We start from the raw sequence: 16,011 nt of genomic DNA, 5'->3' as shown, positions 1-16,011 counted from the left end.
GAAAGCTCCTAGCAGTTACCTCGCACTCGCCTTCTCGACCCATTGTGAACTTCAATGCCATATTTCGGAGAACGAGCAGGACTGGCATTTATTGCTGCTGGCCTGGAAACACTAAATATCCCAGCGGTTCGTAGCCTTCTCTATGGTACTATTTCCAATCAGTAACTAACAACAGTCCTGATCTCCTGGGACATCAGCAGAATTACAAGGCTTACTGGGGTTTCCACAGCTTTAATTCAGATGGTTCTTAATCTGCTTGAGCCTGTTGGAAAGCCATCATCACCAGAGCTACTGAAATCGTTAGCGACAACAGAACCAAATCAGCATTTACAGCAGCGTGGTTTGGGGACTTTTAAGCAAATAATCCTAAATGAACACACGGTCCTCAAGTGGGAGAAGTGAGAAACATCCTTGGTAATCTGCAAGAGGCTGGGCTTTGCAGCTAAGGCTGAGATTTGGCCTCAGAGGATCAGGATTCAATTTCTAGTTCTGCTTCAGACTTCCTGTGGGAGTTTGGAGCCACGTCTGTGTAGGAAAAGCATGTTCCCTACCCTACCTTTTTATCCTTTTTTTTTTTAAACCTAAGTCTCCTTTGGACTGGGTCTGCTTCATCATATCTGTCCCATGCTGGCTAAAGCAAGATAAAGACAGGATGCTCCTGCAGTCTATGGTCATACAAACACAGCCAGTGACCCACCTTTGCACCAGTATTTCTGAAGACAGATCACAGAGCACAAATCAGCAGTTACAACAGCCGCAGGCCTCAGTCGTGTTTTCCTTGCACAACAAGCGGACACACTCAGGACAAGGCTAAACAGAGCTGTGGTGAAAGGAAACAGGGAGATTTTCTGACCTGCCGTAGCCACTGTTTGGTGGGCACAGCCTCAGCAGAGCCACAGGGTTTCAGACACAGGGAGCAGCCCACGTGTGGAGCTGGAATCCAGAGATTCCAGAAATGCCCAGCTGCACCTGCACACAAATCTGCAGAAGCCTCCAACTGTGCGGAGGAGACAGGTACATCAGACAGAAGGAGAAGCCTCAAGTGTCTTCTGATGCCAGGTTTGGCACTAGGTAATTATTCAGACCTTAGCTGGGCTCACTCAGTGCTAATATGAGGGCTCCGCTCCTGCTAAGTGCCATTTGAGTGCCATGTAAGCACCACTCCCTGCCCCAAACATCAAGACAAGAGACTTGTACCAAAAGCCAGACTACCTACCGCATGGTATTTGCTTCCAGACTCATGGATAAAACCATACCGAGGCTAACCAAGCAACCTGATTGACAGGATGCCCTACCTGCTCAGCTCTGCACGGCCACCAAAATGCTGACCACCAGTTTCCCAGCTGGAAATGGAGGTGGTGTCCTGCTGCTGTTTTCCACCAAACAAAGGAAGGTGAAAAAAAATACACATTTATGTCATTTGTGACTGTGTTGTTTTACAGGCGTCTGCAGACCCTTGATGAGACACAAGCAGATAGTGCTCCAACCTGGCCTGGCTCCCAGCCAACATGTCAACTGTTATTCCCTGAAACCAGCCAGGCGATACACCCCAGACAGCAAAACACACCACCACGCACAGGCAGCAAAACAGACGGTACGTGTTGGAGGAGGTCTCTTTGCACCGTGTCTGTGGATGTCTTTCCTCACCACAGTGAAGCACCCTACAGGGACAACCAGCCCCGAGCAGCAAGCAGCAAACCCATCACCTGATGTGCTGCTGCCCAGCCTGGAGCTCTGCCACCTTACTGTCCCAGCCGGGTCTTGGGCAAACACGCCGTGTGCCACTGCCCGCTGCAGCACAACAGCCCGCAAGCAAAAGGGGGCTGTCAATCTGTATGTGCACGGCTTATCCAGCACAGCAGGGACAGAATAAAACCTGCTTACTGCTCTCCGCAGCCAGGTTAGGTTTCTAAGTCCCACGTGCCTTCTCAGAATACTCTGCTCGTCTGAAGGAGAAGAAGAACAACACGCAATTCAAGACCTCTGAAGCTCTGAGACCATCCAGCACGTGACTGCCTGGGGAAAGCAATAGCCACGTAAACCCTCTCAGCAAGTGACCTGATTTGTGTTACTCACACTAGCTGCACCCCAGCTGTCAGCAAACCATCGCTCCCACCCTGCTGTGTGGGGGGCTCCCTGCTGTCCCTCATGGTGAAGGCAGCGTGCTATTTAGGGGTGGCCAGAAGGGTGAGATCTTTCCAGCAATCTTGTCGCAAGTTTTGCAGAAAGGGTCACTGTGGTTCGTGATACAATTGCAGGCTATAAAATCAAACACGTTCAGTTGCTAGAAGCTTTTGTATCCATCCCCCTGAAACAGAAGCAAGCGGTGCTGCAGCCCAGGAGCAGAAACACATTGGCTTTGACAGGCCTTGTGGCTATAAGCCACATTTAACACTCACAGCAGGCTGTAGCCCAAGCCGAGACCTAGCCAGATCACCCTGTAATTGCAGGACAAGGCATAACGTGCACAGAGCAATGAGGGGAGTAAGAAAAACCTGTGCATGTAATTGTTAAGCAAACACAGGGCCATCTTGAGCACTGTGTATTCGAGGGTGAAGTGGAAGGGACCAGAGCAATGCAGTAGGAAAGGATTCAGCCCCCGAACTATGACACACTCATTGCTTCACTGATACCATCCACACATACAGACATGCCACTGACATGCGGGTCTGGCCGTGGAGAGCCTAATCAGCCTTTGTCCTCTGCTTTAAGAGACACCGTTATAAGCCTGACCAGGGACAGCCAGGAAATCCCTTCTGTCTCCAGACTGCAGCCCCTAAGCTGTTGGGTGTGTTTAGGCTGAGCGGTGCAGGGCTGTGTGAGATCCCTGGCTATCAGCTGGGGCCACACAACACTCACGGATACCGAAGCAGAGCAGGCACAGCAGCAGCAGGCCCAACCTGGGCTGGAAGCTTCCTCTCAGCTGTGCCACTGGCTGCAGCAGTCCCTGAGGAAGCCAGCAGGCTCTGCTGCTGTGGGACCACACTGTTCCCAAAGACTTACAAAGAACCGTGCCCTGCAACAAGCCTCAGCTGCACCTTAAACAATTTAATAAGAGGTGATGATTTTTGAAGCACACGTATCTCTGAATCAAACTTGTGTTTTGGTTCTGTTCCAGTTCAAATTCAGCAGCTCTCTGCTAATCCAGTTAGGACCAGCAGCATCTGAAGTGATTCATGTTGGAAGCTCTAACGTTTTCAGACCAAAAGGACTGCGTACCAAAGACAGGCAGCTACAGGCAGGCCAGAAGTATCACTCCACTCCACTGCATCCAGCGTGGCTTGCGGTCCTAGCAGAGCCCTGCAGCTTCCCAGGGGACTAAGGAGCTGGAAAACTGGGCTGGGAATGGGCTCTCAAGCTTCCACAGAACTGCTTTCCTCATAACTTGTGCCCGTGCACATCCTGCTCAGAGAGGCACTCATCTGGGCCAACCACTCCTCCCCAAAGGGCAGGAAGCCCTGTCCCACCAAGAACAACACAGGGCTCGTTTTCTGAACAAAAACTCTAGAAAGGTTTTGCAGAGCCACCCGGTCCAACCCAGCACCATGCAGCAGCAACAAGCGTTCGTTCCAGCTGCACATGTTTGCACGATGTTTGATGAGGGGGAGACCAGAATACACCAGTCCCTGTGCTGAACGGCGTCCTGCTGGGGAACGTCAGGTTTTAGTCAAGGCGCTGTTGTGAACTGGCAACATGAAATATTTCTAGTTCAGAAAAAACAGCAGAGATCAAAGAAACAAGCTGCAAATTCCAAGTGCATTTCTGTCTCTCTGGCTTGCACTTTTAAAGAGAAGTCTGTATGCAGATTTTGTAGCGATTTGTTTCTACAGTGACATCGTGGATCTGGTTTACTGAGGAACACACACACACACAAAAAAGATGCTTATACTTACAGGAGTAGAGCTTAACAATACGAACATTCCCTGCAGGAGCTTTACCTGCTCAGGTATAGCTCTCTTACTTCTGTAAGCAGAGCAAGATTTCTGGTGCAGGGTGCAAACAGCAAGCGGGGCATTACAGCAACAGCAGATGGCTCAGGCCTGTCGTGCTTCCCTACTGTCCAGTGCCTCGCATGCAGCACAACGAATGCAGCTTCAAAGGCACTCGCTTCCCCGTTTTTAACTCCGTCTCCCTACTGGAATCACAAGCATGGCGACCAGATGCATAGCTGGGTTTCTGGTAGGGCTAGTAATCCTCTAGAAATTGAACGTAGGCCAACCAACTTATCTGAGGAAATTTTAGCTTCCAGCCTCCACACTGACATGTTGCAATCCTGACAATCAACAGGCCTAGAGGTAAGTCACTGCACTCTAAGTCTGTATTGGTTCGACACAAAAAAGGGAGTGTTTTTGTGGAGAGGATACAAAAAGTGGATCACCACATCAGAAAACCAAAAAAAAAAAATAATATTCTAAACACAGAGCTAGTCACACAGCAACAAAAATCAAGACTCCCACAAAACAGTAGTTGTTTTCAAAAAGCAGCAGCAAAACCAAACACTACATCCAATTTGTCAACAAGCTTTCCTTAAAGAGCTCCTGTTCCTTCCCTTTATATATTTATTTATTACAATGTTCATGGTTGTGTGATCTCCTGTAGAGATCTCCTTGGGGGAAGCACAGTAGAACCATGCATTAATTATAGGCAAGAAATAAGTTCCATTGAAAGTCTCAAAACAAGTTCTCTCTTAGAGCTTCCAAGTCACACATGGCATGTCCTGCGCAGCCCTCATGCTCCGTATCTCTGCTTACCCACACTCCCCCTTTCAGGGCGAAGCACAAACAGGTCTCTGCACAGCCAGCCTCCCACAGCCTGCCCCTTGCAGCCCAGCAGCTGCTTCACTGGAAGGAGCCAATTTCCACAGAGCTTCTCGTCAGCAGGACAAACTGCCCGAGGGGTCTGTCCCTGACCACTGAGACTGCCTGTCAGGCCTTGCACAGCCCAAGGGCTCTTCATGAAAGAGCAGGAACACTTACCACACATTGGGGAATAAAAGAGAAAAGAAAAAAAATAATTACAGCTTAGAAAAGTCAAGGTAGTGCCACTGAGGGCGCTTGTCCATCTTAAATTGAGTGGCTGGTTGCAGAAAGAGCCTGACTCTGAGGAACCACAGAGCTGCAGAGAGCCTGCTCTTCACCTATGTCCGTGTGCACGAAGCACGTATCGCCTTTCACGCATTAATCGAAGGCAACAGTCTTGCTCCATCCTACGCACCCAAGCAGCATTCAGCAGAGGTGACCAGCCAGAGCCCTAAGTTTCACAGACCCTGCCATACTTCCAGGCTCACCCAATTCACGTGACTGCAGCCACATGCACCTCTCGGAGTGGGCACTTCTCAAAAAGTCCAAGAGCCGAAATCACCTGGAAAAGCCCTTCCTGCAGGTCAGCAGAGATCCCTCAGGAGCAGTGCGTGTGATACTCAGGTTTCAGTCCCCAGGATTTACACTTGTGCTAAATAGCAGACTCAGAGGATCTGTTTCCTGCTATTTTGGAAAAGGAGAGCCGCTTCTCACCTTGGAAGACTGAAGAACACACACAGCAGAGGGAACATCTCCATGGATTTCAAACAGGGGAAGCTGTTGTTGGATCTTTGGTAAAGGGCCCACTCCTGTTTGCCTAGCCCACCCCAGCTGTCCCACTGAAGGCAGGCCGTAAGTCATCTGAGAGAAATTAAGAGCAAACTGCTTTGGAAAACCACCAGCAGCCCCTAACTCCTCATCACAGCAAATTGCTTCTACCAGCAAGCTTCTCTGTGTCTCACTGATTAACTGCTCTCACTAATAAGATACACAAAAGGCAGCCCTCAAACCCTAATTTGATGGTGTGGCAAGAATCCATGATGTCCCTAGGGGATCAGGCAGCCCTGACTGCACACCGGGAAACAGCACAAGGGACACAATGGAGCTCTCCTAAAAGGCACATGGCAAGGTTAAAAAGACAGGTACCGGGGAAGACTCGGGGTTTGCAGCAGCAGGTCCTGGTTGTGAAACAGAGCGGGCAGAACTCAGCCTTTTTTCCACAGGGAAAAAAAGAATCCAATGTCCACGGTACCTGGTGGCACAGGTGGCTCTGGGCTGTTTCGTCAGGTCTCTGTGGAACACAGGTCAGCAAGAGACATGCAGCACGTGTCCCTGGCAGTGCCCAGGCTGCACTAAGCGCAGTACCTGCACGCACATGCACATGAAAAGGTCAGGCACAAGCACCAAGGACTCTCCTCGAGACAACTCCGAGGAAGCAGAGCAGGTTTTTCTCTTTCATGACAAGAGAGGAGCATTGTGTTCCTTGGTAGACAGGGAACCTCCGACCTGAACCAGAGCTTCAAGAGCAGGATTTCATGCTGGGACAGGCCATTTAAATACAGAGCCATTTATTCCCCCTGCAGTTTTACACACATGTTCCTCACTGCAGCACTCAAGCACTACTGTTTTGAGATAAACGAATGTACTTTGCATTCACGGTTTACAAGCACTTCTTATTTATTACTGAGTCTTCACAAGGGGGTGGGACTAACCTCGCTATTTACGGAGCTGGAGCTATACAGACGCTGAGTGATTTGCCCAGGGTTACAAGTGAATCAGTGGCAGGGACACAACCAGGTGCCCTGACTCAGAGGCGCCTGCTCTGAGCACAAGGCAATGCCACCCAGCTCTTCTCCTTGCAGCTGGGGAGAAGTCAGCCTCCTCTCCTCATGACACCAGCCAATTCCCAGTGAGTGACTGTCTGTCAGGAATCCTCTGCAACACCGAGAGGAACGAGGAATTTTTCAGGTTGAACCAACTACACCCAGACAAGGCATCTCCTAGAGAAGGGAGAGCTCAGTCTGAAGCACACAGAGAAGGGAAGATGGAGGAAAGCTGTGGAATGCAACCCCTGTCTGAACGGCCACCTCAGAGACACAAATCACATTTTCCACCTTTCAGACCATCCCACCCTTCCCCAGGTGCTCACAGAGCACTCCCCTGTGGGGCCAACAGCCATCGCTTACACGGAAAAACAGGTCTTTGTGGATCATTAGTTGCCTGTAACACTGGGTAGCAGTTGGAAACGTGGAGGAAGAAAAAGCATTATGTTCCTCCTGTCAGTCATCCATAACATCTCCATATGCCAGAACGAGCAAAACCCCAAAAGCTTTCCAATACAGTATCTTCAGACTGGGTACCTCCAGTCACATACACCACAAGTAGAGTGCCTTTTGAAAGGGAGATGCTGGCTTTAGCAAGAATTTGCAATACAGTAAGGATCTCAAATAGAAGATGATTCTGTAGTCACACCAGGCCTCCCAAAGCACAATTTTTGGTACAGAAGGCAACAAAGTCAAGACATTCTGGCAGCACCACACCACACTCACCTTACTGCCGATATCTTCACGCTTGTTCCCAGGCTTGCTTCTTCTCAGCTTAATGGAAGGGGAGCGAAGCAGGTTTTTGATCCGACTTGTTATTGTAGACCCTTCAACCGACATCATCTCCAGGTATCAGGAGGGTATTACACCCCGTGCAAACCGTGCCTGGGGAATGAGCCCAGGTTTGAGGCAGAAACACCGAGGCGCTCAGCTTTGCTCACGCTTGTTCACACATCTCTGAGGGATTCTGCTCAGGGACTCCACTCCTGTTACACTGCAAAGCTATTCACAGAGGCTGGCAGGCTTTCCTTTTGCAGATTCCAGAGGATCAAATCAGCAGTAATCTAAACTGAAAGATGCACCCAGGGGTCAGTACAACATTCACAATCATTTTTCCAAGCTTTGCTCTTTACAAGAAATGCCAAACGCGAGATTTAATAATAAAGATGGATGCAGCGTTATTTATTCTCAGAGGCTGCCATAAAAACCACCCTTTTTTACCACCATTTAGCAGCTCTAAATCAACTCGGTTCGGATCTAGAAACCCGATCTTCCTACGCTTCAGCATCAGCTCTTACAACAACCGCAAGAATCACCGGGGTCCCTCCAACCCCGCAGCCGGGAAGCGCACAACGCGGCACCCGCTCCTCGCAGCCTCGGCAGCAGCACGAGGGAGCCCTTCGACTCCCACGGCCCCGGAGGACACGCAGGCAGAAGGGGCGACACCCGGCGGGGCGGGCAGGGCACGTTCCTCAGCCCCACAGCGCGGCCAGGGGCTGCCCCCCGCCACCGCCACCGCGGGGCTGCGGCCGGCCCTTGCCCCTCAGCACGGGGGTGCCTCAGGGGCCGCCCCGGCCCGGCTCCCGGCCCCTCACCGCCCCTACCTGCCGCCCAGCCGCCGCTCTGCCGGCGAGCGCGGCGCCCCGCAGCGCCTGCCCATGCGGCCTCCCCCGAGGAGGGGCCGCCTGGCGGGGCCGCCCCCGCGGCCGGGCGGGGAGGGGCGGGGGCCGTTCCCTCAGCGGCGGCGGCGGCGCCGGGCCTCAGGCAGCAGCGGGGGGCGGCCGCCCCCGGGAGCCCAGCGCCGCCCGGCCGCGCTACGGCGCCTCGCGCGGGTCAAGCGGCGGCGGCGGCAGCGGCGGTGGAGCTGGGGGGCGCGCGCCCCTGGCGGCCGTTAGCGGGCGGCCGTTAACGGGCGCGGGGAGCTCGCGCCGCCCCCTCACGGGCGCCGTGAGGCGGCGAGGCGGGTGAGGGGGGGGTCGGCAGGTGGTGTCCGAGGGGTCACAGAATCACACAGAATCACAGAATTTCTAGGTTGGAAGAGACCTCAAGATCATCGAGTCCAACCTCTGACCTAACACTAACAGTCCCCATTAAACCATATCCCTAAGCTCTACATCTAAACGTCTTTTAAAGACTTCCAGGGATGGTGACTCCACCACTTCCCTGGGCAGCCCGTTCCAATGTCTAACGACCCTTTTGGTGAAGAAGTTCTTCCTAACATCTAACCTAAAACTCCCCTGGAGCAACTTTAGCCCATTCCCCCTCGTCCTGTCACCAGGCACGTGGAAGAACAGGCCAACCCCCACCTCCCTACAGCCTCCTTTAAGGTATCTGTAGAGAGCAATAAGGTCGCCCCTAAGCCTCCTTTTCTCCAGGCTGAACTCTGGGGGAGTTCAGAGGCTGGCCTGAAGGCGGGGAAGGAAAGCAGCATTTGTGAGGGTCCGACCTATGAAAAAACCTGCCGGCACCCCCTTGTTTAGCACAGCCATGGGTTGGAAAAGGCCCTCAATATCAGTCCAACCGCCATCTTATACAGCCAAGTCCCTCACTAATGCACCACGTCCACGAGTCTCTCAAACACCTCCAGGGATGGCGGCTGCCCTTCTCAGTCCATCCTCAGAGCGCCCTGTGGGCTCCTTGCTGCTTACTCCCCAATTGCTCCCCAATTTCCCCTCAGTGATGACCATCCTGTCTTCCACAACTGACTCAAACCCAGAGTACTCGCTGCAACTGGGGGTGACCATTCCAAAAACATAGCCCATGAAAATCTTCTCCCATTAAAATCTTCTGTGTTCTGAAAGTTCAGGCACAGCTTTACCATGGCAGTCAACCCACACAGGCCGTGGTCTTGCCCTTTGAGGTGACCACAGCGGCCCTGACACTGCCAGCGTCACAGGTTGTGACTATGTGACCCCACACTGCCTGTTTTTCAGGAAAAGGTTGTTTTCCGTTCAAAGAGGGATTTCGAACAGCCAGGATTACGATCTTAAGGCTTGGCTGGTCAGAAACCTGCGTATATTGAAGGAAACACCCAGAGGCATAACACAGGACATCTTTCCAATCTCTATGAGCTCTAGTCATGCCACAGTAACCTGCAAGAAGTGTGTTTAAAATGTCGGTTTCTAACCTTCATTAGTCTTTAGTCTCCATACATAGGTGCCCTAAAGAAATCCACACATATGAGTCAAAAAGCAGCGTGGTTCCAGGTTTCAGAAATATACCACAATTTTTTTAAATTTACAATTAAATTGCAAGTCAGCAGTGTCGCAATTATTTTTTTAAATAAAAGTAATTGAAGTCTGTGGGAGATAGGAACAAAAGTAACTTAGCTTCCACGCCCAAACATGGTCTGCAGCCCAAGAAGAGGCACGTAAGAGTATTCTTTCAGAAAATGTGGGTGTTGTCCATTCCTACCTATTGCCACTTTGCTGGAAAGCAGTGCCCTGTTGCAAAGGGTGAGTAGGGATTCATGAAGGAAAACAGAACTGGTGGAAAGAAAAAAAAAAAAAAAAAAAAAAAAAGTAAAATCCCTCTTCTATAAAGATTACATGGGTGCTTAGTTTTATCCAGACTGGGATCAGTTCTACAGAGTGGAACCACCCGTGCTGGATGCAGTTAAAAACGTGCACCATCCTGTACACCACAGGGACCTGATACTGCACAGGGGGGAGAAAGCAGTTGATAGATCTTAAATTTCTGCTGTTCAACAGTAAAACATCAGAGTCATCACATTTGTGAGAAACATGCATACATTTGGGAATGAACTGAGGGATGTCTTTGAAAACAAGGGACAGCTGAGATGTCTGCTTGGGAGACGCTGTTTTAATGCAGCTAGCGTTGTTCTCTTGAAAGCTGAGCGCAGCATAATGTGATTTGTGATTACAATTCTTTGTGTCTGTGAAGCGACTGAGGAGACAGACTATGTCTGAAACATCACTGGACTTTGAAATTCACTGAAAAGGAACTGGGACAGGCAACTGATGCTTCTGATTTTCTGAGTAAAACTTACCCCCTTTGTAATTATTAGGTAAAATGGAATGACATGTCACAGTTCCTCCAGTTCATTTTAAAGAGAAAGGTCTTACCAATGATTTTAAAGAAACTTTTTCTACAGTTTTATTAATATAAACATTTTTAAAATCTATTATTACAAATGGAAAACAAGCAGGAATCACCAGCTTCCTCTAAGCATTTTAATGTAAGTCCTATTTCGTACTTACTTCAACATTAGAAGGGCCTGAATTTCCAATTCTAACATCACATTTATGAAAAATTAGTGCAAAATGTATTAACTCTACAACTATCAAAGTGTTAGCTTGGGTGAAAATGGAGTAGATGATGCTAACCTGCTTGGCTTCGGTTCTCCCTGTCACCTTATCCTCCAGGAAATACCAAATAACTCAAAATGGAAAGAAAAAACTTCTACTTTCTGTAGCACCCACTCCCAAGGTCAGCACCTTGACTGAGATCAGTTGATGATAAGAGGAGGCGGCAGGATTTTAAGCTTCACTCTAAGGTCATGAGTTCTTCCCTTCCAGAAGAGCCAATCTACCATGAATAAATTATATAATTTGCCTTTGGCATTTACTCTTCAATGATGCTCTTAACATAGTCTTCTGAGGTGTGCCATAAATAATGAGAGAGACCAGATGCCTCGTAAATGAAATGCCCTATTTTTAAGCACTAGGTAATTAGCTATCTGGAAACGCTTTCCTCTGTTGCAGAAATCCTCTGTGTTTTCTAAGAAATAACATCTTGCAAATAATCCCGTAAGCCTTCTGTAGGACTCAAAGCAAAAGGAACATTTTCTAAGTGACTTTAATCAGAACGGTTTTCCTTCTCAAAAATGCCTTGATAAAAAGGCATGTAAAAGCAAATGCGAAGCAACAGAGCAGAAGTGCTCCGTGAGCCCTCTTAATGTTAAAACCTTTCTTTGAACTTGTTCCCCGAGCTCTTCCCACCACCAGCAGTCAGGCAGGGAACGTGAGGTGACTCTGCAGCTGACCCTGCTGATGTGATGAAGACACTCGTGGTCCCACCGCTGTCTTCGCTGAGCACTGCGTGAGCTCTGCGTAACAGGGGCAGCAAGGTGCCACGTGCCTCCAAGCCCCTGCTGCATCGCTACCACACTGCAGCTGTGACCCAGCGTGGTTGCCTGATCAGCTTGCTTTTGCCTTATTTTAAACAGATTTCTTTCTCAGAGAAAGAGACCTGAGACAGCATTTCTTATTTTTTAGATTCCAGCAGACAATCCTGTTACTAGAAGGAGCTCCAAATTGGAAGTCGTGGCAGGTGGCATGAGGAACTGAAGCCTGTTTGGAGACCAGGTGTCTTAGTCAAGGATTGGCATCACACCAATGCAAATGAAGGGCTCCCAAACAGCACAGAGCAGAGGCTGAGTTTGCTCACGTGTGTCTGCTAAAATTGTGTGGACAGATTTTGCTCCACACCATCACTGCCTCTATCCTGAGCAGCTTTCCGTCTGGTTTAGCAAAGGCCAAGTGAAGAACAGAGCACATATTTTGTACCACAGATTTTGAAAAACCTGGGAAGAAGAGCATTCAGGCTTCTGTAAGAGCTGTTGACGCTTCCACCTCCACGGGACCATGGTGCTGGTTTCCAGTTAGGCTATTGTCTACCATCTTAGCCTCACATGATGTTGACTCTGCAGGGTCATAAATTCTTTCTGCACCTGGTGAGTTATTAGAAGAGCAAACAGCAGGCACTCAGGTGGGGAGGGAGGGTGGAGGAGGGAAGATAAACAGCTTAGGTCTACTCCAGAATAGAAATAGATACATAAGAAAATAGGAAGGTAAGGGGCAAAAGAGGAAAAGCAGCTACTGTGTTGTATATAGAAGATGTTTTAGATAGGATTTTCCTCCAGCTAGGAAAATGACTGCAAGCTTCATAATCATTTCATTACTAACGTCTTACTCAGCAATGAGTTTGCCCGGACAAAGCACACAAGATCCTTCACAGGAAATACAAAAGTCTTCTAAACAAAATGTATGGCGTGCCAGGTGGTGAACCCCAACCAGAGTTAGTTGCTTTTGTTGACTTGTTCTCCTCCAGTGGTCTTTGTCCCTTCCTCTCCTTTATTGTCACAGCTAAAAGGAACAAGCAAAATGAGTTTCTGAAAGTTATTTCCAACTCAATCTTGGGTCTTTTAATTGGGGTTCTGGTGCCTGACTTGAAATGTTTAGTTTCCAACCAGCAGCTACACAGGATCCAGGGAAGCTAGAGGAGTAAGAACAAAATGTGTTGTATGGAAAGCCCAAGCGAAGATAGGGAGACGTTACTTAGAAAAGGCTTGTAACACCAAGGGTGGGTAAGTACTGTAGTGAAATTAAAGGTGCACAGATGTATTTGGAAATACCAAGTACAGCTAAGCCTTTTTTTTTTTTTCCAAATTAGAGAAATGAGATCTAAATTGAAGGAAAATAGTATGAATCCATTTAATTTTTAACTCAGGTGAACAAGTCCACTTATGTCTCACTCCTGTATTTCAAAGGATCAATTATGCCCATGTCCTCATTTAAAAATGCTCTTAACATAATTAGCGAAGCACATACATGTACATGTGTCTGCTCAGCCCTTGAGCCAGGGCCATGCATCTGCCCTTTGCTGACTCACCTGGTGCCCGAGGCACGCATGCATCCGGTGCATAGCAAGCTCTGGAGCTTGCCGTGAAGTAATAAATGTGATAGAAAACAGCCTGGGCCAGGTGACTAGAGGCTGGAGGAATGGGCTCAGGACCTCAGCAGCACGTGCTCTGAGCCATCCTCGTGAGAGCATCACTGCTGTGCAGAATGCAGTGCCGCAGCTGCTGGCTGGGAACATGTGCTTCAGTCTTGCCTGACCTCTGTTTTACCGAGGGATCAGCTAGGATCTTAGGGTTGGGCAGAGAAAAAAACAGCCAGGTACAGAAAAAAGAGGGGTCTCTCTCCTTGCCCAGCCAGGTGCCTGGAGTTGGAAGGCACACAGAGATGGGATGTTGGATACAGGCAAGGGGCACCCAGAGCTGAAAACCACATTATAGGAAAGCATTTGACTGAGCTGGTGGATGCCAAGTCTTTGTTCCCTTTTGTAGGAGTTATATTTGTTCCATTGTTCTCCTTAACTACTGCTCCCTGGAAATGTGAAGCACAGGATGAACTTACGATTGAACTCCTTGAGAAGCGATAACGGCTTCCCTTAGGGCAGTCACCTTGTACCCTTCCCAGTTTGGGACCCGAAATATTTCGCAGCAGAGCTGCTGACACCTACACACTTCATCCTGTTGGCAATGGGGATCAGGGTGTTTGTGGGAATTAGCCCAGAACAACCACGCCTCACAAGCACCTTGAAAGCACTCACAAGGGCTCCCTGAGCTGCCTTTCTGCTCTAAGGGCCTGTTTCCTGGAGGAAGGTTGGGTCTGGTTAGGTTGTGTTGAGTCAGGTGAGGTAAGAGAGAGCTCCTGGCAGCTACAGGCACAGAATGGGATCGTGGGATAGGTTTTCCTGAGCATGTCCAAACACAGATCAGAACACAATCTTCCTTCGCTTGTCCTCCCCCTGGTAGGACAAGCAGAGTGTACAAACAATGCCATTTTCACTCCAGGGTTGTTCCGCAGGAGGGGAAATAATAAAATAAAATAAAATAAAATAAAATAAAATAAAATAAAATAAAATAAAATAAAATAAAATAAAATAAAATAAAATAAAATAAAATAAAATAAAATAAAATAAAATAAAATAGGGTGCTGTTCTTTTACAGGTCTGCCCTGAGGCTCAAGGGGTATAGGTCCTGCAGCTTCCCAAGGGTTGGACGCCATGTGAGAAGGAGGCCCCTGCATGGCTTGGCCATCACCTCCCTGGATGTTCCTGTGTTCGGAGACCAGTTCTGCGCAGCTCCACAGCGTGCCCGCTGGGACCTGGAAGGAGAGAACGTGCAAACCCCTCCCGTGCTGAGCTGCACACCCCCTCTGCCTGCCGCCAGCGGTATGTAGGTCACTGGTGCCATCGTCTGCCCCTGCTTTACTACTTTGTTCACAATTAACTCGCATTTTTGTAATTGACCTAAATAAGCCTGTTTGTTTCATTATCCTTCATCCCATGCTTTGTATTTCCAGAGAGCAGTCATTAAGGAGAACAATGCACCGCAAATATCTTCTGCAAGGATGGTGCCCTGGCTGGAGATAGTTTTGCTCTTGGTGATGCTCAGCAAGCTGTCAGAGCAGACCAAAACTCAGCCAGCACTGGCATTTGCCTTGAGAAGAAGGCAAGTGCTATGGATCTTTGAGACTGAATGTGCTGTACAGCTGCCTGGCCTCCACAGATGCTTTTTACTGTTACCTGTGATTAGTGAAATTATGGAACTACAGCAGAACTGTAAGCAAGCAAGCAAAAACAAAAAAATCCATCTGACGGTAAGCAATATCAAAGCGTTATATTGCAAGCTGCAAAACCCACCTGCTTGTATCAGTTTTCCACAGCTGCTCATTATGTCTCCTACAGCCACACTTAGCACAGCAGTGATGTTCTGAATTTCCTCTCACGACATGCCCACGTCCTCCCTGTTAGATGCTTTTTTTTTTTTTTTTAATTTTTCACAAACGGGCTGTCGGGTCCAGCTGAGCTGCTGCTCTGCCAGCAGATGCAGTGGGACACAGACACTTCTTCACTTTAGGCGTTCCTCCCAGGCGGGCTTTGGCACCACAAAAAGAGCACAACCCCAGTGCATTTGGTATCCAAACAAATGACACTGCATCTCCTTGAGTTTTTCCAGACCTCGTGCCAGCCCAGCCCGACCTAGAAGTCAGTGGCTTGTGCCAACCCCTTCACCCGTGCTGGGCTCCCTGAAATCCTCACTGTGAAGACCTTGGTAGGCATCTGAGGTAAAGCACAACTGTTCCAGAGGAGGCTGTGGCCAGAAAGCAGTGAGCAGGCACGGAGGCAGACACAAAAAGAGCCGTTAAACTTGGCTGTGAATCTGGGCTTTCCAATAAGCCTAAAAGTGGATCCAATTCCAGTTGCATTTCCTTGGGAAGCAGGGCAACAAATTACCGTAAACTCCTCTTAAAATCCTGCTCAATTCACCCTCTGACTCCTTGACAGACTTCGGGAGCCTGGTTTCCCCCTTCCTCTGTAATGTACCTTGGCTGGCAGAATTCACCATGCAGAATGAAATTTGACCTTTCCACTACCCATGGCAACAATAATTCAGTTAAACATGACAAACCTTGGACAGCAGTTGCCCTCGGGACACGGCATACTAAATATGAGACAAGCTGAAGGGTGAAACACAAAACTCCTGAAACAATCCTGTCAAGAGAGAGTTGGCAAGGGGGTGCCCTTCAGAACAAGGACACACGCATGCATGCTCTCCCTCTTCCTTTGGGCAGTGCACT

The 16,011-nt window shown here is 49.1% G+C and overlaps 1 protein-coding gene and 1 long non-coding RNA gene across 7 annotated transcripts in view; one reads left to right on the top strand and one right to left on the bottom strand.

Annotated features, from left to right (window-relative positions):
- MAPKBP1 (mitogen-activated protein kinase binding protein 1) overlaps positions 1 to 8,442 on the bottom strand; it is a 95,475-nt gene extending 87,033 nt beyond the window's left edge. For 2 of the 6 annotated variants that reach the window (XM_072038765.1, XM_072038767.1), the window contains exons 1-2: positions 8,227 to 8,439; positions 7,349 to 7,691 (exon numbers count right to left, since the gene is read on the bottom strand). In XM_072038765.1, the coding sequence (XP_071894866.1) occupies positions 7,349 to 7,465 (117 nt within the window). In that variant the 5' untranslated portion in view covers positions 7,466 to 7,691; positions 8,227 to 8,439. The other 4 variants (XM_072038766.1, XM_027459095.3, XM_072038763.1 and 1 more) reach the window with 4 other exon arrangements.
- Positions 8,443 to 12,058: 3,616 nt separating this feature from the next.
- Positions 12,059 to 14,881, top strand: LOC140002640 (uncharacterized). Its single transcript, XR_011809675.1, has 3 exons — positions 12,059 to 12,317; positions 14,379 to 14,602; positions 14,734 to 14,881. It is a non-coding gene; the product is annotated as an uncharacterized lncRNA (long non-coding RNA).
- The last annotated feature ends 1,130 nt before the right edge of the window (positions 14,882 to 16,011 follow it).

Source organism: Anas platyrhynchos, chromosome 5 (genome assembly GCF_047663525.1).
Source record: "Anas platyrhynchos isolate ZD024472 breed Pekin duck chromosome 5, IASCAAS_PekinDuck_T2T, whole genome shotgun sequence".
Lineage (NCBI taxonomy): Eukaryota > Metazoa > Chordata > Aves > Anseriformes > Anatidae > Anas > Anas platyrhynchos.
The sequence above is the reverse complement of the archived record's forward strand: the minus strand, read 5'-3'. Positions and strand labels throughout refer to the sequence as shown.